Source organism: Callithrix jacchus, chromosome 6 (genome assembly GCF_049354715.1).
Source record: "Callithrix jacchus isolate 240 chromosome 6, calJac240_pri, whole genome shotgun sequence".
Lineage (NCBI taxonomy): Eukaryota > Metazoa > Chordata > Mammalia > Primates > Cebidae > Callithrix > Callithrix jacchus.
This window is the reverse complement of record NC_133507.1, coordinates 116868289-116889629: the sequence shown is the minus strand read 5'-3', so window position 1 is coordinate 116889629 and position 21341 is coordinate 116868289. Positions and strand designations below refer to the sequence as shown.

At 37.0% G+C, this 21341-nt stretch overlaps 1 protein-coding gene across 10 annotated transcripts in view; it reads left to right on the top strand.

Annotated features, from left to right (window-relative positions):
* Positions 1-21341, top strand: part of DNAH7 (dynein axonemal heavy chain 7) — a 391865-nt gene that overhangs the window by 116206 nt on the left and 254318 nt on the right. For all 10 annotated transcript variants that reach the window (XR_013519014.1, XM_035305175.3, XM_078328052.1 and 7 more), the window contains 4 exons: positions 13800-14024; positions 16163-16309; positions 17252-17937; positions 20469-20655. Coding sequence is in view for 9 of the 10 variants with exons in the window: in XM_035305175.3 (XP_035161066.1) it covers positions 13800-14024; positions 16163-16309; positions 17252-17937; positions 20469-20655 (1245 nt within the window). In the remaining variant the exon portion in view is untranslated. The remainder of the gene's footprint in view (positions 1-13799; positions 14025-16162; positions 16310-17251; positions 17938-20468; positions 20656-21341) is intronic.

The window sequence follows — 21341 nt, the reverse complement described above, 5'->3', positions numbered from 1 at the left end:
AAGTTGCTTATCAGTTTAAGGAGATTTTGGGCTGAGATGATAGGGTCTTCTAAATAACAATCATGTCGCCTGCAAATGGAGACAATTTGACTTTCTCTTTTCCTAATTGAATACCTTTTATTTTTCTTGCCTGATTGTTCTGGCTAGAACTTCCAATACTATACTGAATATGAGTAGTGAAAGAGGGCATCCTTTTCTAGTACAAAATTTCAAAGAGAATGCTTCCAGTTTTTGCCCATTCAGTATGATACTGGCTGTGGGTTTTTTGTAAATAGCTTTTATTATTTCGAGATATGTTCCATCGATACCTAGTTTATTGAGAGTTTTTAGCATAAAGGGTTGTTGAATTTTGTCAAAGGCCTTCTCTGCATCTATTGAGATAATCATGTGGTTTTCGTCTTTGGCTCTGTTTATGGGTGAATTACATTTATAGGCTTGCGTATGTTGAACCAGGCTTGCATCCCCAGGATGAAGCCTACTTCATGTTGACAGATAAGCTTTTCAGTGTGCCATTGCAATCAGTTTGCCAGTTTTTTATTGAAGATATTTGCATCTATGTTCATCATGGTTATTGGTCTGAAGTTTTCTTTTTATGTTGTGTCTCTACCGGGTTTTGGTATCAGGATGATGTTGGTCTCATAAAATGATTTGGGAAGGATTCCCTCTTTTTGGATTGTTTGGAATTATTTCAGAAGGAATGGTACCAGCTCTTCTTTGTATGTCTGGTAGAATTCGGCTGTGAACCCATCTGGACCTGGGCTTTTTTTGGTTGGTAGGCTATTAATTGCTGCCTCAACTTTAGCCCTTGCTATTGGTTTATTCAGGGTTTCAACTTCTTCCTGGTTTAGGCTTGGGAGGATGCAAATATCCTGGAATTTATCCATATCTTCCAGGTTTACTGGTTTATGTGCATAGAGTTGTTTGTAGTAATCTTTGATGGTAGTTTAAATTTCTGGGGAATTAGTGGTGATATCACCTTTATCATTTTTTATTGCATCTATTTGATCATTCTCTCTTTTCTTCTTTATTAATCTGGCTAGTTGTCTATTTTGTTAATCTTTTCAAAAATCCAGCTCCTTGATTTATTAATTTTTGAAGGCTTTTTGGTGTCTCTATCTCCTTCAGTTCTGCTCTGATCTTTATTCTTGTCTTCTAGCTTTTGAGTTTTTTTGATCTTCCTCCTCTAGCTCTTTCAATTTTGACAATAGGGTGTTGATTTTAGATCTTTCCTTGCTTCTCATGTCAGAATTTATTGCTATAAATTTTCCTCTAGACACTGCTTTAAATGTGTCCCAGAGATTCTGGTACATTGTGTCTTCATTTTGAAGAACATCTTTATTTCTGCCTTCATTTCATTGTTTATCCTGTTAACATTCAAGAGCCAGTTGTTCATTTTGCGTGGAGTTGTGCTGTTCTGAGTTAGTTTCTTAATCCTGAGTTCTAATTTGATTGCACTGTGTCTGAAAGACTGTTTTTTATAATTTCCATTCTTTTGCATTTGCTGAGGAGTGATTTACTTCCAATTATATGGTCAGTTTTAGTGTACATGTGATGTGGTGCTGAGTAGAGTGTATATTCTGTGGACTTGGGGTGGAGAGTTTTGTAAATGTCTATTAGGTTTACTTGGTCAAGATCTGAATTCAAGTCCTGGATATCTTTGTTAATTTTCTATCTTACTGATCTGTCTAATATTGACAGTGGAGTGTTAATGTCTCCTACTATTATTGTGTGGGAGGTTGAGTCTCTTTGTAGGTCATTAAGAACTTGCTTTATGTGTCTGGGTTTTCCTGTATTGGGTGCATATATATTTAGGATCATTAGCTCTTCTTGATGCATTGATTCTTTTACCATTACGTAGTGCCCTTCTTTGTCTCTTTTGATCTTTGTTGGTTTAAAGTCTACTTTATCAGAGACTAGAATTGCAACTCCTGCTTTTTTTGCCCTGTATTTACTTGGTAAATCTTCCTCCAGCCCTTTATTTTGAGCCTATATGTATTTTTGCACATGAGATGGGTTTCCTGGATACAGCACTCCAATGGGTTTTGACTCTTTATCCAATTTACTAGTCTGTGTCTTTTGATTGGGCATTTAGCCCATTTACATTTAAGGTTAATATCGTTATGTGTGAATTTGATCCTGCCATTTTGATGCTAGCTGGTTGTTTTGCCTATTAGTTGACACAGTTTCTTCATTGTGTTGATGCTTTCTACCATTTGGTGTACTTTTTGGAGTGGCCAGTACTGGTTTTCCTTCTAATACCTAGGCGCCTCTGCTGTAGAACTGCTGGAGGTCCACTGCAGACCCTGCTTGCCTGGGGTTCACCTGTACCAGCTTCAGAACAATAAGGGTTGCTGCCACTTTGTTGTTCTGTTACCTTTGTCCCAGAAAGATACCAGCCAGATGTCAGTCTGAGCTCTTTTTACGAGGTGTCTCTTTGGATCTATAGGGGTCAGGGAGCTGCTTGAGGAAACAATCTGTCCCTTAAAAGAGCTCAGGTGTCCCATTCAGAGCTACTGGGAAGGTACATTTAAGTCTGCTGCAGTGGAGCTCCTAACCGCCCTTTTTTCCCAGGTGCTCTGTCCCGGGAAGGTGGGGCTTTATTTATAAGTTCCTTACGTGCTGCTGCCTCTTTTCAGAGATGCCCTGCCCAGCAAGAAGGTAGCCTAGTCACAGTCTGCCGGCAGAGGCATTGCCCAGCTGCTGCCCATTATGGTTTTGTTTATAGAGATGTAGTTAGAACTGCCTCAGTAATGGCGGTCTGCCTCAGCAATGGTGTACTGTCTCTAATGTCTGACTGCCTTAGTAATGGTGTACTGTCTCTAATGGTGGACTGCCTCAGTAATGGCGGACTTCCTTGGTAGTGGTGAAGCCTCGGTGATGGCGGACACTCTTCCTCCCACAGAGCTGGACCACCCTGGGTCCCACTGTGCTTGCTGTGAAACTCTTAATCCAGGGTGTTTCAGATTGCTGGTCTTTGTTGGGGTGGGACTCACTGAGCCAGATCACCAGACTCCCTGTTTCAGCCCCTTCTTTTTCAGTTGAATGGACAACTCTATCTTCCAGGCATTCCAGGCACCAGTTGAAATGGTGCCCAGATTTATGTGAGTTTTTGTGCAGAGACCCACTGTACTGGCTCAAACAGCCATGCTGGAGACTCCTTGCACTTTTCCACCTGGGAATCTCCTGGTCTGTGGGCAGTAAAAATTCATTTGAAAATGTGATGATCTCTCACTTTCTGCATTCTTTCTGGGAACTGCACTCCAGAGCTGTTTCTATTCAGCCATCTTGGATCCTAGTTTGCTGGTATTTTGTTGAGGATTTTTGGATCAATATTTATCAGAGATGTTGTCTTAAAGTTTTCTTTTTTTGATGCATCTTTGTCTAGTTTTGGCATCAGAGTAATACTGACCTCAAAGAATGAGTTTGAAAGTATTTCCTCCTTGCATTAGTTTGTTCTCATGCTGATATGAAGAAATACCTGAGGCTGGGTGATTTACGAAGGAAAGAGGTTTAATTGACTAACAGTTCTGCAGGGCTGGGAGGTTTCAGAAAACTTAACAATCATGGCAGCAGGGAAACAAACATGTCCTCCTTCATGTGGTAGCAGGAGGGCAAAGAATGAGCTAAGTGGTATGGAAAAGCCCCTTATAAAACCATCAGCTCTCCTGAGAACTCAATTACTATCACCAGAACAGCCTGAGGGTAACCGCCCCCATAATTCCATTACCTCCCACTGGGTCCTTCCCATGACACACGGTGATTATAGGAACTACAATTCAAGATGAGATTTGGGTGGGACCCACAGCCAAACTGTATTACCTCTCCTCTTGTTTTGTTTTGTTTTGTTTGTTTGTTTGACTGGTTTAAGTAGGATTGGTTCCTACTTCTGTAAAGGTTTGGTAGAATTCAGCAGTGAAGCCATCATGTCCTGGACTTTTCCCTTGCTGGGACACTTTTTATTACGGATTTTATCTTGTTACTTGATCTTGTTACTTGTTAGTCTGTTCAGGTTTTGAATTTCTTTGTGGTTTAGTCTTGGTGGTTTGTATGTGTCCTGGAATTCATCCATTTCTTCTAGGTTTTCCAATTTATTGGCATATAGTTGTCCATAGTAATCTCTAATGATCCTCTGCATTTCTGTGGTTTTGTCATGTCTTCCTTTTCACCTCTGACTTTGAGTCTTTTATCTTTTTTTCTTAGTCTGGCTAAATGTATTTCAGTTTTGTTTAGCTTTTCATAAAACCAATTTTTCAATTCATTTTTTTGGTATTGTTTTCTTCATTTCAATTTCATTTATTTCTGCTCTGATGTTAATTATTTATTTTCTTCCACTAATTTTGAGTTTGGTTTGCTCTTGCTTTTAGAATTATTTAAGATTCATAGGTATGTTGTTTATTTGAAGTTTTTCTACTTTTTAATTTAGCTGCTTGTAGCTATAAAGTTTGCTCTTTGTGTGGCTTTTGCTGTATCTCATATGTTTTAATATGTTGTGTTTCCATTATCACTTGCTCCATGAAATTTTTCAGTTTCCTTCTTAATTTCTTCATTGACCCATTGATCATTCTGGAGCATATTGTTTAGTTTCCATGTGTTTATGTGGTTTCCAAAATTATTCTTGTTACTGATTTCTTGTTTTGTCCCTTTGTGGTCTGAGAAGAATATGCTTGATATTATTTCAATTTTTTTAATGTTTTAAGATTTGTTTTGGTGTCTAATATATGGTTTATCTTTGAGAATTATCCATGTGCTGCAAAGAAAGTTGTGTATTCTGCAGCCATTGGATGAAATGTTTTGTAAATATCTATTAGGTCCATTTGGTCTGTAGTGCAGATTAAATCTGATAATTCTTTGTTGATTTTTTTATATGAATGATTATTTTTGCATACAATCTTTTTTGTATGATATGTTTTGTATGAATGTTGAAAATGGGGTATTTAAGTCTCCAGCTATTATTGTATTGAGGTCTATCTCTCTGTTTAGCTCTAATAATATTTGCTTAATATACCTGGTACTCCAGTGTTGAGTGCATATATATCTTCAATTGTTATATCCTCTGGCTGAATTGGCCCCATATCATTATGCAGTGACCTTTGTTGTCTCTTTTTATAGGTTTTGATTTGAAATCTACTTTTTCTCCTATAAGTGTAGTACTCTTGGTCTTTTTTGGTTTTCATTGGTATGGACTATCTTTTTCCATCTCTTACTGTCAGGCTATATGGATTTTTATAGGTAAAGTGTGTTTCTTGAAGGTGACAGATCATTGGGGGTCTTGTTTTATTATCTACTCACCAAGGCTATGTCTTTGGGTTAGAGAATTTAGTCCATTTAAATTTGATGTTATTATTGTTGTTATTGATAATTTTATTTGATAAGTAAGGATATACTCCTGCCATTTTGTCATTCGTTTTTTGGTTGTTTTGTGGTCTTCTCTTTCTTCTTTTTTCCTTTCTGTCTTCCTTTTAGTGAAAGTGATTTTCTCTGGTGATATGCTTTAGCTTCCTGCTTTTCATTGTTTGAATATTTGTTGGATGTTTTTTGATTTGAAGTTACCATAAAGTTTGCAAATAATATTTTATAATTTATTTTAAATTGTTGACAACACTGATTGCATAAACAAATAAGCAAGCAAAAAGAAAAATTAATTTATTTTGACTCTATCCCCTGCTTTTTAACATTTTTTTGTTTCTGCTTATATCTTATTGTACTATTTGTCCTGAAAAGTTGTTATAGTTATTTTTTATCAGTTAATCTTTCTTTTTAGTTGACATATATCTATATAGTTTACACACCACAATTACAGTGTTATAGTAGTCTTTTTTTCTGTTTACTTACCATGATCAATGAGTTTTGTACCTTCAAATGATTTATTATTGCCCCTTATTGTTATTTTTTTTCAGATTGAAAAACTCCCTTTAGTGTTTCCTGTAGGACAGGTCTGATGTTGATGAAATCCCTCAGCTTTTGTTTGTCTGGGAAAGTCCTTTTTTCTCCTCCATGTTTGAAGGATATTTCTACCAGATTTACTATTCTAGGGTACAATTTTTTTTTCCTTTCAGCACTTTAAATATGTCCTGCCACTCTTTCCTGGCTCGTGAGGTTCCCATTGAAAGTCTGTAGTCAGACATGTTGGAGCTCCATTGTGGGCTATTTGTTTATTTTCTCTTGCTGCTTTTAGGATCCATTATTTTTTACCTTTGGGAGTTTCATTATTAAATGTCTTGAGGTAGTCTCTCTCTCTCTCTTTTTTTTTTTTTTTGACATGGAGTCTTGCTCTGTTGCCCAGGCTGGAGTGCTATAGTGCAATCTCAGTTCACCACAACTTCTGCCTCCTGGGTTCAAGTGATTCTCTTGCCTCAGCCTCCCAAGTTGCTGGGATTACAAGTACCCGCCATCATGCCTGGCTAAATTTTTTTGTATTTCTGTAGAGATGGTCTTTCACCATGTTGGCTAGGCTGATCTCAAACTCTTGACCTCAGGTGAGCCACCTGCCTCTGCCTCCCAAATTTCTGGGATTACAGGTGTAAGCTACCACTTCAAGCCTGAGGTAGTCCTTATTGGGTTCAATCTGCTTGTTGTTCTATAACCTTCTTATGCTGAAATATTGATATTTTTTCTCTAAGTTTGGAAAATTTGTTATTTTCCTTTTGAATAAACTTTCTACCTGTATCTCTCTCTCTCTTCCTTCTCCTTAAGGCCAATAACTCTAGATTTTCCCTTTTGAGGCTGTTTCCCAGATCCTATTGGTGTACTTCTTTTTTTTATTCTTTTGTCTCCTCTGACTGTGTAGTTTTAGATAGCCTATCTTCAAGCTCACTAATTCTTTCTTCTGCTTGATCAACTCTACTATTAAGAGTCTGATGCATTCTTCCACATGTCAGTTGCGTTTTCAACTCCAGAATTCATTCTTGATTCTTTTTAGTTATTTCAAATTATTTGTTAAATTTATATGATGAGATTCTGAATTACTTCTTGATGTTATTTTGAATTTCAAAGAGTTTTCTGAAAACAGCTATTTTGAATTCTCTGTCTGAAATGTCACATATCTCTATCTCTTTGGGTTTGTCTCTTTGGTGGCTTATTTAGGTTGTTTTGTGAGGTTGTATTTTAATGGATGGCCTTAATGCTTGTGGATATTCATTGGTGTCTGGGCATTGAAGAGTTAGATATTGTACTTTTAGCATCCTGGGCTTGTTTGTATTTATCCTTCTTGAGAAGACTTTCCAGGTATTTGAAGGGACTTGAATGTTGTGATCTAAGTTTTTGGTCACTTCTTCCATATATGGATTAGGGGACACCCCAAGCTTTGTAACACTGTGGCTCTCACAATTCTTTTAGACTTTATCCAAGACCACCAAGGCAGCCTTGTAGAGGTACTGCCTTGGTGGTCTTGGATAAAGTCTAAAAGAATTGTCTTGATTACCAGACACTCTTATTCTCTTCCCTTAATTTCTCCAAAATAATTGGAGTCTTCCTCTCTATGCTGAGCTGCCTGCAACTGGGGAAGGGATGACACAAGCACCCTTTTGACCATCATCACTGGGACTGTGCTTGGTCAGAACTGAAACCAGCCAACACTGGGTCTCATTTAAGGCCCATGGTAACCTCTGCCTTGCTACTACATGTGTTCTTTCAAGGCCCTAGGGCTCTACAATTAGGAGATGGTAAAACCATCCTGGCATGTATTCTTTCCTTCACGTCAGTGAGTTCCCCCATTCCCAAGTGTTCCTGAGGTGCTGCCTGGGAGCCAGCACCTGGAGTTGGAAACCTTACAAGTCTACCTGGTATTCTAGTCTATTGCAGCTAAACTGGCATCCAGACCACAAGACAAAGTCCTTCCCACTCTTCCCTGCCCTGTCGATAAGTAGAGGAGATTCTCCCTGTGTCCATCACTACCACAGGTCCATGGGGAGTATTGTCAGGCCACAGCCAATGTCACTTAAGGCCCAAGGACTCTTGAGTCAGGTTGTATTGCCAAACCTAGGACCCACTTTCACAGAAGTGGTCTCCCCTCTGGCCCAAGATAGGTCCAGATATTCCTTCCAAGAGCTAAGGCCTACCATTGGGGACCCCAGGATCCCACTTCCTACTCTACCACATGGTGGTCTAGTTGCAAGGCTGAGGTATCTAAGCTCCAAGTCCTCTTTACTCTTCCTTCTGCTTTTCTCAAGCAGAAGGAGTCTCTCCTGCTAACCACTACAGGTATGAATGTTCTGGATTACACCTGAAGCCAGGACACCTCAGGGTCTCACCCAAGGCCCAGGGTGTTTCCCAACTGGCTACTGCTCCTGATTATTTAGTACCCAAGGGCTCTTTAGTCAGCAAGTGATGAATTTTGCTAGGACTGCATTCCTCCCTTCAAGCCAGCAGGTTCTCTTCTGGCCCAGGGTATGTCTAGAAATGTCTTCTAGGAGCTAGGGCCTGGGATGGGGGCCTCATGACTCTACCCAGTGCCCTATACTACTGTGGCTGAGCTGGTATCCAAATTGCAAGACAAAGTCCTCTTTAATCTTTTCTCTCCTCTCTTCAAGTGGAATGAAGGGGTCTTGTTTGAAGCAGTTAGCTGTGCTGCTTCAGGTTGGGGGAGGGATGGCACAACCCAGAAGTCAGAAGTCTTTAGCTGCTGACTAGGTCACCTGTTCCTCAAGCCCACTGGCTTTGACCCCACACAGCACTAAAACTTGCTTAGGAGTTGCAGTTCTTGTGGCCTAGACTGCATTTCAAGTTGTTTAGGGCCTCAGAGCACTTTAGCCCATGGTGGTAAGGTTTGCCAAAACTCAGGTTGTAACATCTGGAATGGGTGATTTCCCTCTGGCTAGGGCTGGTCTAAATATTCCCCTACCTTGGCATTGAGGTCTGCCCATTTTGGCAGTACCAAGTTCCAATGCAAAGTTTCACTCTCCCTCCCTAAAACACAGATTCTCAGTGCCTCACAGCTGATGGTGGGGGGTGGGGAAGGATGGCATCCACAATTCAAGACTATCTTTCCTATTCTCTTCAGTGCCTCTTTCAGTAATATGAAGTTAATGCCAGGTACTGTGATCACTCGCTTGATTTTTGATTTTCATGAAGGGACTTTTTGGTTTAGATAGTTGTTAAATTTTATTTATTTGTTTTTTTGAGACAGGGTCTCACTCTGTTGCCCAGGCTAGAGTGCAGTGGTACAATTTTGGGTCACCGCAACCTCTACCTCCTGGATTCAAGCAATTCTCCTGTCTCAGCCTTCCGAGTAGCTGGGATGACAGGTGCCCACCACCATGCCCGGCTAATTTTTGTATTTTTAGTAGAGATGGGGTTTCACCATATTGGTCTGGCTGGTCTAGAACTCCTGACCTTAGATGATCTGCCCACTTCCCCCTCCCAGAGTGCTGGGATTATGGGCATGAGCCACAGTGCCTGGCCAAATTTGCTGTTTCTATGGGGAGAATGATCAGGGGAGGCTTCTATTAAGCCATCTTTCTCTGCCTCAATACTGATTTTAAAATATTTAAGTGCACCTAGCAAAACATGTAAAAATCATTCAAAACTTCTTATACACAGGAAATTATAAAAAAGAGTTAAAGCAATTACATATGTATTTTTGAAGTTTATTTCCTTAAATGAAAATTTGTTAAAATCACTAGAACCACTTTTTACGTATCAGTCTCTAAGGGAGTTCTGTCATTTTAAAAGTATTTGTACTTGGATTGAGGTCCTTCATATGTGACTGTGTGTGTGTGTGTGTGTGTGTGTGTGTGTGTGTGTTTGCATGTGTGTCTGTGTCTGGTAAGATAAACACACATGCCCATATACTTTTTAGAATGTTTTATATTTTATATTAATTATTGTTGGACATCAAGTGATTCTTGTGTTATGGATAATTATAGTTGCAGTTGAGTTAAACTGTAAACTCCTGCTCATTAAAGGAAAATTCCTTTGAAAAAATAAACATGGAGTATGAAGAGTGTCATTCATTTATCCTCCCAGCCATTACTGGAAATATTTAGAAATTTGGGGGTTATTTACTGTGAATTTCCACTATACATAACAACCTTTGGTTGAATTAGCAAATTGGATTCATTGCCTATATTTCAAATATTTCTATATTTTAAAAAAGATTATTCCCACAAGGACAAAACAGCTGGTGAATGTATACAGAAATCAGTCCTTTCTTATCAGTAAGGGGAAATAAAATCCAGTCATTTGACTCAATAGAAAGCTGATTAGCTAAATTATCAAAAATATATTTTCAGTTAGATGTTTTGTTACTTATGGAAACCACCATGGTTTGCATGATGTTGGTTTGGATTAACAACATAAAAACATTTAGTCTAATTAGAATAATATCAATGAACAATTTCTAGGCAATTTTGCTTGCTTTCTCTGTTTCATTATACAGCTAAAAATTTAAAGAATACAGAATTGTATAAAGAGTAATCAAAAAAAAAAAAAGAGTAATCATTCCTCTTTTTAAAAAAGTTCCTTCCTTTAGGGTAATGATTCTTTATAGTGAATTCTTCCTTTTCCAACTTATATTTATATGTATGCAAAGATGTAAAATACTAGAGAAAGAAATTTGGAGAGAGAGAAATACAGAGAAGTAGAAATTATTTGGGATCAAAAAGGGCTTTAACATTTTTTAAAAATTAGAATTAGCAACTTCATTGTCAGAGAACTGAGGTGATAGGGAAGGTGAGCATAGGTACTTACCAACAATTGTGTTTTCCCCTTTATAGCAAGTTTATTTTGGTAATTTATATTATTAAAATATATAAATAAATTAATATAGATATGAAAGAGCTTCAAGAGAACAATATGGATATATGTAGATGTATATGCATACCTGTATATGTGCATATACACTCTCCCATATATGTACCCAGTATGTACCCAGTCACACACAAAAACATAGATTTGTTTTTGCAGAACAGAATCATTACTGTGCTGCAAATTATTTTATTCACTGAACAAAATACTTCCCGGTATTTCTGCTACTAGATAACTAGAGTTATTTTTTCCAAAATCAATAGCCAATTACTCCAGTATAATTTATGAAATGATTGGTCATTTCACTTCTGATTTGAAATGCACCTTTTCAACACTAAATTTCCATATTTACTTGGATCTATTCCTGAACTTTCTCTATTCTACTTCATCCTCTATTCCTGAGCCAGAAAAAAAATGGTTTAAGATTACTGCATCTGTATAGTGTGCTTTGATATTTGGCAGGGCTAGTCTATCATTTGTGTGTGTGTGTGTGTGTGTGTGTGATTATCTTTGCTACTTTTAGATATTTATTATTTCTAAGAATTACAGATTTATATAAAATTTAGTTCTTTTTTTTTTTTTTTTTTTTTTTGAGACGGAGTTTTGCTCTTGTTACCCAGGCTGGAGTGCAATGGCGGGATCTCGGCTCACCGCAATCTCCGCCTCCTGGGTTCAGGCAATTCTCCTGCCTCAGCCTCCCGAGCAGCTGGGATTACAGGCACGCACCACCGTGCCCAGCTAATTTTTTGTAATTTTAGTAGAGACGGGGTTTCACCATATTGACCAAGATGGTCTCGATCTGTTGACCTCGTGATCCACCCGCCTCAGCCTCCCAAAGTGCTGGGATTACAGGCTTGAACCACCGCGCCCGGCCTTAAAATTTAGTTCTTAAAAATGCCAATGAAATTTTATTGAAATTACATCCATTGTATAGACTGGTTTGGGGGGAAATTACATCTTTATAATATTCTATCTTACCGTATGTTTTATTCAGAATTTTTAAGTGTCCTTCAATAAAGTATTATAGTTTTCTTCTTACAGATTTAGCACATTTCTTGTTAAATTTGCTTGTAGTTATTTTTCGTTTTTGTAACTGTTAGAATGTGGAATGTTTTCCAATGTAGTTTCTAAATCTAGTTATTGCTGATGCATAGGTTCCCACTGATTTTGTGTGTTTATTTTGTATCTGTCTCTTTGAAATATTTACTGCTTGATCAGTTGATTTTTTGTTGTTTTTATGCAAGCAGGATAGTTTTCTTTTTGTCAGACCTTGAACGTCTATACATATTTTTCTGTTTTCACTATCTTGTCATAGTGGCTATGTTCCGTAAGGCCCAGTGGGTTCTGGCCTCAATTTATTTTATTTTTATGATTATCTTTTTAGCGTTTGAGACAGTTGATTTTTTAAATCCTCTCCTCCACCCTTCCTCTCCTCTCCTCTCTCTCCTTCTCTTCCCTTCTTTCCTTCTTTCTTTCCAGATGTAGTCTCATTCTGTCACCCAGGCTGGAGTGAAATGATGTGATCTCAGCTCACTGCAACCTTTGCCTCCTGGGTTCAAGCAATTCTCCTGCCTCAGCCTCCTAAGTAGCTGGATTACAGGCACCCACCACCAAGTCCAGCCAATTTTTCTGCATTTTTAGTAGACATGGGGTTTCACCATGTTTTGAACTGCTGATCTGCCTGCCTCAGCCTCCCAAAGTGCTAGGGTTACAGGTGTGAGCCACTGTGCCTGGCTGGTTTTTAATATATTTTTTTTAACGCAAAGGAAGGGTCTACTGTAGTGGCTCACTTCTGTAATTCCAGCATTTTGGGAGGCTAAGGTGGACAGAACACATGAGATTAGAAGTCCAAGACCAGTTTGGCCAACAAGGTGAAACCTTGTCTCTACTAAGAATAAAAAAAAAAAAATATTAGCTGAGTGTGGTGGCGTGCACCTGAATCCCAGCTACTTGGGAGGCTGAGACAAGGAGAATCACTTGAATGTGGGAGGCAGAGTTTGCAGTGAGCTAAGATTGCGCCACTGCACTACAGCCTGGGTGACAGAGTGAGACTCCATCTCAAAAAAAAAAAAAAAAAAAAAAATTAACTTTGTAGGTCAGACCAATTCAGGGAAAGAGAAAAAAGTGAAATTCAGAGAGTAAAGAGAAATTGCATCCGCATTTAGATTATCACATTCCCACACTCCCAATACCCATAAAACAAGAATTTCATTCCATGACACAAAGGAGCCTTTGTTACCTTGAATGGTAGTCCAGAAGTGTTGGTAGCAGGGGGACTGGAACTAACAAAACAATTTTGGTTGTCCTTGAGTATTCGGTCCTGGGATAAATGAAACAAAGCCGTCTGTCTGCTGCCCTACCACTCTGCTGCAGCCCTGCTGGCCCTTCAGCCCTTTACCCTTGCTCCTTCTTGCAACTGGGCCCATGTTCCCTCCAGATGCAGCCCTCTCCACTTGTTTCATTTCCTCATTTCCTTCTGTTTGCCCCTCTCCAAGGTATGGGAACTACCCTCCACCTCTCACCACTTCACATCCTTATGATATGCTCTGAGCAATGTGCCTTTCCAGCAGTTGTTTATGTTGCAAGCTTGAAGTCTTACATTTGTTCTGATGGTTATTTGGGTAAAAACAGACTCCCCAGCTAGACTGCAAACTTGGGGAGGACAGAGCCCATGTCTGTCTTTTGTCACACTGCATTGCCAGCACCTGACACAGTGTCAGCCACATAGTAGGTGCCCATAAGATGTTATTCTGAAAGAATAAGTGATCACTCAGATAGTGTCTGCTTCATATCTTCTGTGAACCCACAGCACTCCTCCTTGATTTTCCAGTTTTTGGTGTGTTGTTCAGCATTTTCTTTTTTCTTTTTCTGTTGTTGTCATTTTAGTGAGATGTTTGGGAAGGATGAGAAAGAAACCGTGCTGTAGTCCGTGATTTTGAACCAAAAGTGTTGACTTCTAATAAGTCTGTGCCTAGTTATGAAATGTATTTCCATAGGCTGTTTTGTGACATGAGCTGTTCATTAAAATGCCACCTATAATTTTTGTTTTCCCTCAGGCTTACATTCAGAAAGTAGAGGTGACTGATATGATTGAACTGGAACACAAACTAGTGGATTCCAAAAACTGCCTCGCTTTTCTCATTGAGTATGTCAACTTTTCTCAAGCAGACATGAGGCTAAATAGTAGTGTTTTCCAGTGGTATGGAAGAATGGGAGAAATTTTTGAAGAGCACAGGAAAATCATTAAAGAGAAAACAAAGCAATATCAAGAATGTCTGAAGGTTGGCATCTTAGATATTTTATTTTCTGGAAATGTTTTACTTTTATATTTTTACATAGCATTGTCAATTATTTTATTTCACAGAGCATAGGTTTTTAGCTTTCTCATAATATAATGTTATAATCTCATACTGTAAATGTTAATGGGAGTCAGTCATATATCAGATCTTTTATAAGGCTTATTGGATAATTAAGGGGTGAGTTCATAGTATATTGATCAGTGTGCAGTCATTTCTTGATTTTTCAAGGTAACAGGAAAAAAAGGTGTTGGAATATATTGTCCATAAATGATAGTTAATAAAAATAGTATTTATCTTACATGGTTTATAGTACTCTTTTCAGTTTTTAAAAATGGTTTGAATATCAAAGCTCCCTTGGTGAAATGAGCTTTCATACCTCATAATTGCTCAGTCTCCTAAGCATTGTGCCAGAATCATCAGTCAAACATTCAGTAACTCCAGCTTTTTTGCCGGGAGGGGAGTCTTCATAAGAAGCTTTGTGATTTGCCCATTTCTCTGTCCAGCCTCATTGCCTGCTTCTCCCCACTCCTTGCTCATGACTTTTCAGTAACCCTGACAACTTCTAGGTGTTGCTCCCCTACGCCTCTTTTCTCCTGCACATTCTACCCATCACCCCAGAACATCCCCCAGCCCCAAACGTGCCTGTTCGTCTAGCACACTCTATTCATTTTTCTGAGAAGCCCTCTCCGCAGACCTCAGTGCTGCTTCTCATCTCCTGCACTCTCACTTTGACCACATCTCCATTGGACTAATTATCTGATCATTATGTTAGTATTTGTAAGTGTGTCTCCTGATTGGACCGCCAGCTCCTTGAAAGCAGGGCTGTTCATCGTTGCCTTTCCCTATATCCATTGCCTAGCACAGTGACTCACATACAGAAATGCTGTGATAATTCCATAGCTACTGTCCTAATAAATGCCTTAGTATTTACAGTCTCATTTTTCAGATGGAAGAGTAAGGTTCCCAAAGATTAAATGACTTCTTCTAGGTCAGTCAGTACAGATGTCCTTTAATAGCAGGCCATGGTTTCTTTTTATTACAGTTACAGCAAATAGCTAATTGGCAAAGCATGTTGTTTGAAGAATAATTCATATGCTTTAAGAAGTCTTCATTTTAAACTGTAATTAATATTTTTGTTTTACATTAAGACTATATCAAATTTTTTTAAAAACTGCAGAAAACATCAGTAATAAATATTAGGTGTTTAAGTTTCACTATAATAGACTCTTAGAAAATTGCTAAGTGGCCCAGAATTATTTATGCTATGTTTTAAAGTATACTATTCCACAAACTACACTTACTGTTGATGAACTTTTCCTCTCATTTTCCTTCCCCTATGGGACCAAAGCAATAAATTTGCCAGGAAACTAGAGAAAAGAGGACAGAAATCAGCCTAGATAATCTATAAAATAGAAAAGCTAATTTTGAATAACCTAAATTTTTTTGAATATTTTATTGAGCTATTTTTTAGAGCCATTTAGTTTGGAATGCCTTACCAGTAGCATTTATATAATAAGGTTTTTTCACTAAAAACATACATGCCTGACTTATATAACACTGGAGTTTTTAAGTATTTAAATCTGGATTTATTTACCTTACGTGTTTCTTGTGAAGAGAGTCCATGGGACAAGAAAAAAACCCTTGGAATATCTTGCTTTCATATTGTTAATCGAAATGATATCAGAGCACAATTAAAGAAATTCAGGTTTTTCCGATGTTTATTAAAATGCCATAGGTAAAAATTGAACTTTTCTTTTAGTCCCATCCTTGGTTATGAGATTTTTCAAATGCTGTTAAATTACTTGTTTGCACAAATTCTTCAGCATATTAAAGATCACCATTGTCTAATATATTTTTATTCATTTTATTAGCTAGAACTTCTTACATAGCTAATACAGAGTAGTATTAGTATTTTTCTAATCTGCAAATTAGAAGAAACTTAATCCTTTTAATTTAAAATTTTTAAATTCTGCATGTTTCAGATCTCAGTCATTTTCTAGATCATCTCTTTATGTTTTAACAGTGACAAAATATAATAATAATTCTGATAACTCCCATGTTAAAATTTTTTGACACCAAGGGGTTTTAACTTTTAAGAATATTAACAATTTTTTTTAAAGTTACGGTGTGAATGGTTTGTGGAGGATTTGGAGAGTTATGCTAAACAATCAGAAGAATTTTATTCATTTGGAGATCTTCAGGATGTTCAGCAGTACCTAAAAAAGGCTCAAATATTGAATGGAAAGTTGGATTCAGCTGCAGATAAGGTATAATTCAAAAATTCTTAAGATGAATTAGTTCAAATGAAAAAGCATTGAATTCATTTTAGTTATTCACCTTTAAGAAATAGATTCAAATAAAACAGTTTAACCGCATTTAATTAGAGGATAATGGAATGGCACAAATAGATTTTATAGACATGTTTCAAGGCAAAGTAGTATTGCTGCTTTCTATTGGTGGTGATACATTTTTTTCTATGTTAAAGATAGAGTTATGTATCAGTCTTCTTTTTAAACTTGCTTTGCATTATTTAATTATTTGCACCATGTGACAACACGGATAAACCTGGAGGACTTACGTTAAGTCAAATATGCCAGGCACAGAAATACCACATGATCTTGGTTATAGTGGAATCTAAAAAATTGAACTCATAGAAGCAGAGAGTAGAAGGATGCCTGCAAGGGCGGGGCAGGACGGTAGTAGGGACTGGGTAGGATGTTCATCAAAGGATAAAAAATTTCAGTTAGGAGGGATACATTTAGGGTCTCTATTGTGCAAATTGGTAACTATAGCTAGTAACAATGTATTATATACTTGAACGTTATTAAGAGAGTAGATTGTGTAGTGTTCTAATTACAAAAATGTAAGTGTGCAAGGTAACATATTATTTAGCCATTCCACAATGTATACATGTTCTCAAAACATGTTGGGCATCATAAATATATACATTTTTGTCAATTAAAAAAAGAAGTAAATAGGAAAACAAGATTACATTGTGCACCGTAAATATATACATTTTTATCAATTAAAAATGAATTAAGTAAATTAGAAAATGAGATTACTGCTCAGTTTTTCTATATTATTGAAGTTTAACTTCAGGGTGTAGTGAGGGTCTTTTGGGTCACATTTGAAGTAGATATTTTAAAAACATAATTTTCAGTATCATTCACTCTTGAAATAACTAATATTTTCAATACCTATCCTTTCAGATTGAGCAGTTTAATGCTGAAGAGGAAGCATTTGGTTGGCTACCATCTGTATATCCTCAACGTAAAAAAATCCAAGATGGCTTGAACCCTTATCTTCGTCTTTATGAAACTACTGTTGAATTTAGCGGCAAATATAGAGCATGGACAGAAGGACCATACCACAAAGTGAATCCAGACCAAGTAGAAGCAGATGTTGGAAATTACTGGAGAGGACTATATAAACTGGAGAAAACCTTTCAAGATTCTCCACATGCATTGGCAATGACAAAAAAAGTAAGATCAAAGGTGGAAGATTTCAAGCAGCACATTCCTCTCATTCAAGTGCTCTGTAATCCTGGTTTGCGCCCCAGGCACTGGGAGGCCATGTCTGCCATTGTTGGTTACCCTTTGCAGCCATCAGATGACTCCACAGTCTTCTCTTTTTTAGACCTGAATCTGGAGCCATATCTAGACAGATTTGAAGGTATTAGTGAAGCTGCTAGCAAAGAATATTCTCTGGAAAAGGCGATGGAGAAGATGATTAATGAATGGGATGCAATGGAATTTGTCATCCATTCTTATAGAGAAACTGGGACATTTATTTTGGTATCAGTTGATGAAATTCAGATGTTGTTGGATGACCATATTGTAAAAACACAAACTATGCGAGGATCTCCTTTCATTAAGCCTTATGAGAAACAAATGAGGTAAGGTGATATTTAAATGGCAATGTTTATACTGTGTTACAAAGATCACTTGTATTTAATGTAAAGTTCTTTTGAGAATTGATTCTGCATTTCACACTTAATATTTCATACTTAATATTTTATTTATTTTGATAATTGATTATGTATTTCATACTAAATATTTAATATTATTAAATATTTAAAGATATAATCAATGGCTTCATTGCTATTGGAAGACTGCTGACCCTTTGCTATCATCTTAATGGTTTGTTAACTTCTATATTCATAGCTAAGACAGTGGACAATCAACATCCAGATATTCATTTTTATTGCCTACAATACAAATAAGATCAAAATATGATCTTATTTCTTAATTCTCAAAAATAATTTTGTATCTGTAAACTGAAGATAATTTTATTTTAAAAATATATTAGCTTGTTGTAGAGGATTGCTGAATATCTATTCTAATTTCTACTTATATGCATGAAGGATGGCAAATAAGTGAAAAAGAATGTAACTATAATTTTAGTTGGGGGTTTTAAGCATCATACTACACAGCCAGTTAAATTAAGCCTATCCTGTCTGTCATTTTTTGTTATTTATAGTAAGCAAGTTATATATTACCTTGAAAAAACAGCCCATCAAAATCAGACTACTGTCTTGAGTGGATTTGCATGGCAAGGGAATGCTAATGGCTTGGTAGTATCTGCCTCTGGTGACTGAGGTGTTATCTGTCATACACTTGGGAATGCTCTGACTGGCCTTGGCTCATTCTCTTGTTTGGTAGTTCTGCCTGCTGCCAGCTTGCTCCAGTGTGCATATTGAGAAGAATTTTTGAACTACTATGAAAGTGGCATATCTAGATTGCACTTTAAGGTACTAAGCATGGTATCATTAGCTACTTGGAAATTTTCTTAATCAAGCAAAGATTAGAAAAAGAGGGAAGAATAGCAGAAGAAAGCAGAGGCATTTGGGTCTTTTGGTGCAAAGAGGTTAAACAAATTTCCTGATAAACATTGAAAGAAAAAGATTTTAGAAAGACATCCGAAAATGACTGGTGACTTGGAAAACTCATTAACATTTCTTTGTTTTAAAGATCTAAAATCACAGATCACCATTTCAATGATGAGTAATGTGTTAATATACGTAAGACTATGCCACATCTAAGTTCTGTTGCTATTAATAAATCATTCTTCCCTATGACTATGTTATCTCTGATAGCAGAGTATTTACAACTGTGTGGGTTCAAATCTTGGCTCTATTGTTTATTATCTGGCTAAACTTGAGCCTGGCACTTGTCTCTATGTGTCTTAGTCTCTCCATTGATAAATAGATGTTACAGTGGACCCTACCTCATGGGGTGACATGATGATGGAATAAACAGATAGAGACCTTAGAACTTTGCTTGTAAAATTATTAGTTTATGGAATAATTACATTTATTCTTGAGGAAATTAAATCATTATATTCTCTATATTTAGAAATTAACTAGTAATTTGTAAATTTAGATATTCCACCTTCTCATGAATGCCACACCATTTTGGAGGATGTAGATTTTTCTTTAAATGCCAGTTACATCTTATAAATTGAAATACAGTTGACCCTTGAACAATTTAGGGTTTTAGGGGTGCTAACCCCCCAACACAGTTGAAAATCTGCATATAAATTTTGACTCCCCAAAACCTTAACTACAAATAGCCTACTGTAACTAGAAGCCTAACAATAACATAACATGTATTGAACGTTACGTGTATTATATGCTGTATTCTTATAATAGAATAAGCTGAAGAAAATGTTATTAAGAAAAATCATGAGACAAAAATGTTTACTATTCATTAAGTGGCAGTGGATCATTGTGAAGATCTTTATCCTCCTCATTTTCATGTTGAATATACGGAGGAGGAGAAGGAAGAGGAGGGGTTGGTTTGCTGTCTCGGGTGGCAGAAGCAGATGAGGTTGAGGGGGTGGAAGTGGAGACAGGAGAGACAGGCACAGTCTATGTAACCTTTATTGGAAAAAAAATGCATATAAAAGTAGACCTACACAGTTGAAACCTGTGTTGTTGAAAGGTCAACTGTATTTTAGAAATAAAAGCTTTATTCTAGAAATAAAGCCTTTATGAGCCCAAATTAACAGGGGAGAAAAGAACGTTAAAAGAAAGGAGTATTGGATGTAACTACCTTTCCTCAGAAGCTCAGAGTACCCTTCATTGGGCATACCTTTACTATCAACAAAATCTCGTTTTTCCAGTTTTACCCTCTAGTCATGGAACTGGATAGCAGAAAGGTTTATTGTTATACCATATACAGAAACCAGCCCAATTCTAGATAAGTTTATTTAACATGTATATCTGTGTAAGAGTAAATGTTATATTATTATCTTTAAACATTTTGTAGAACAAATCTAGAGATTTATCTTTAAATGCAACTAGATGAATGGAATTGAAATAACATTATATACAAGGTTGACAACCTAGTTGTGGTTTTGAATTTTGTCATTTGAAACATTTGCTTGGTTTGCTGTCTATAAGAGCCACTGTGTTTTGCTTCTCAGAGAATGGGAGGGAAAGCTCCTACTGCTTCAGGAGATTCTGGATGAATGGCTCAAGGTCCAAGCCACGTGGTTATATCTGGAGTCCATTTTCAGCTCTCCAGACATTAGGTCTCAAATGCCTCAGGAAGGTAGACGATTTACAGCTGTGGATAAGACCTGGAGAGAGATAATGAGAACTGTCACACAGGTAGGTGAAAAACTCTCCAAAAATGTCATTATTTGGTTGAAGTGACATGATTTTGTTTTTAGAAATCCATATAAGCCATTATTGTTTCCAATAAGCCATTATCTACTTACCACATACATTATCTTTTCAGCTTTTATTTTAGAATGCCAGGAGCAGAAAATGTCACAAGCAAAAGTAGATATTTTGTCCCAATTACTCCTTGAGGTCCAAACTGAATTTGCATTATTTAACAACCTTGGGTTCTATTAGGGGTTCTTATCTGATGATCTGGTAGGAAGACACTATATGAGGTACTTACAGTCTCCATCTATTCTGTGACTCTCTTGTGGAATGCAACCCACTGAAACTCACTGTGGTGCACACATGTCAGCATGCCAACCACTCAACACATTTTTTTTCTGGTGGGGAAAGATAAATATATCTATAAAGTTGCAAAGATAAATACATGTAAAATGTCTGATAAATGCAAATAAAATGCAGTTTAAAATATGCAAATACTGTGGAGGAGAACTTACAATTTAAGCTAAGGAGGGAATTTAATAAAAACCAGTAACACTAAAAAATGTATGTTCTTTGTTTCATTCAGAAGACTCTTTCTTTCTCTTTCCTTTCTTTCTTTCTTTCCTTACTTTCCTTTCTTTTCTCTCTCTCTCTCTCTCTCTCTCTCTCTCTCTCTCTCTCTCTCT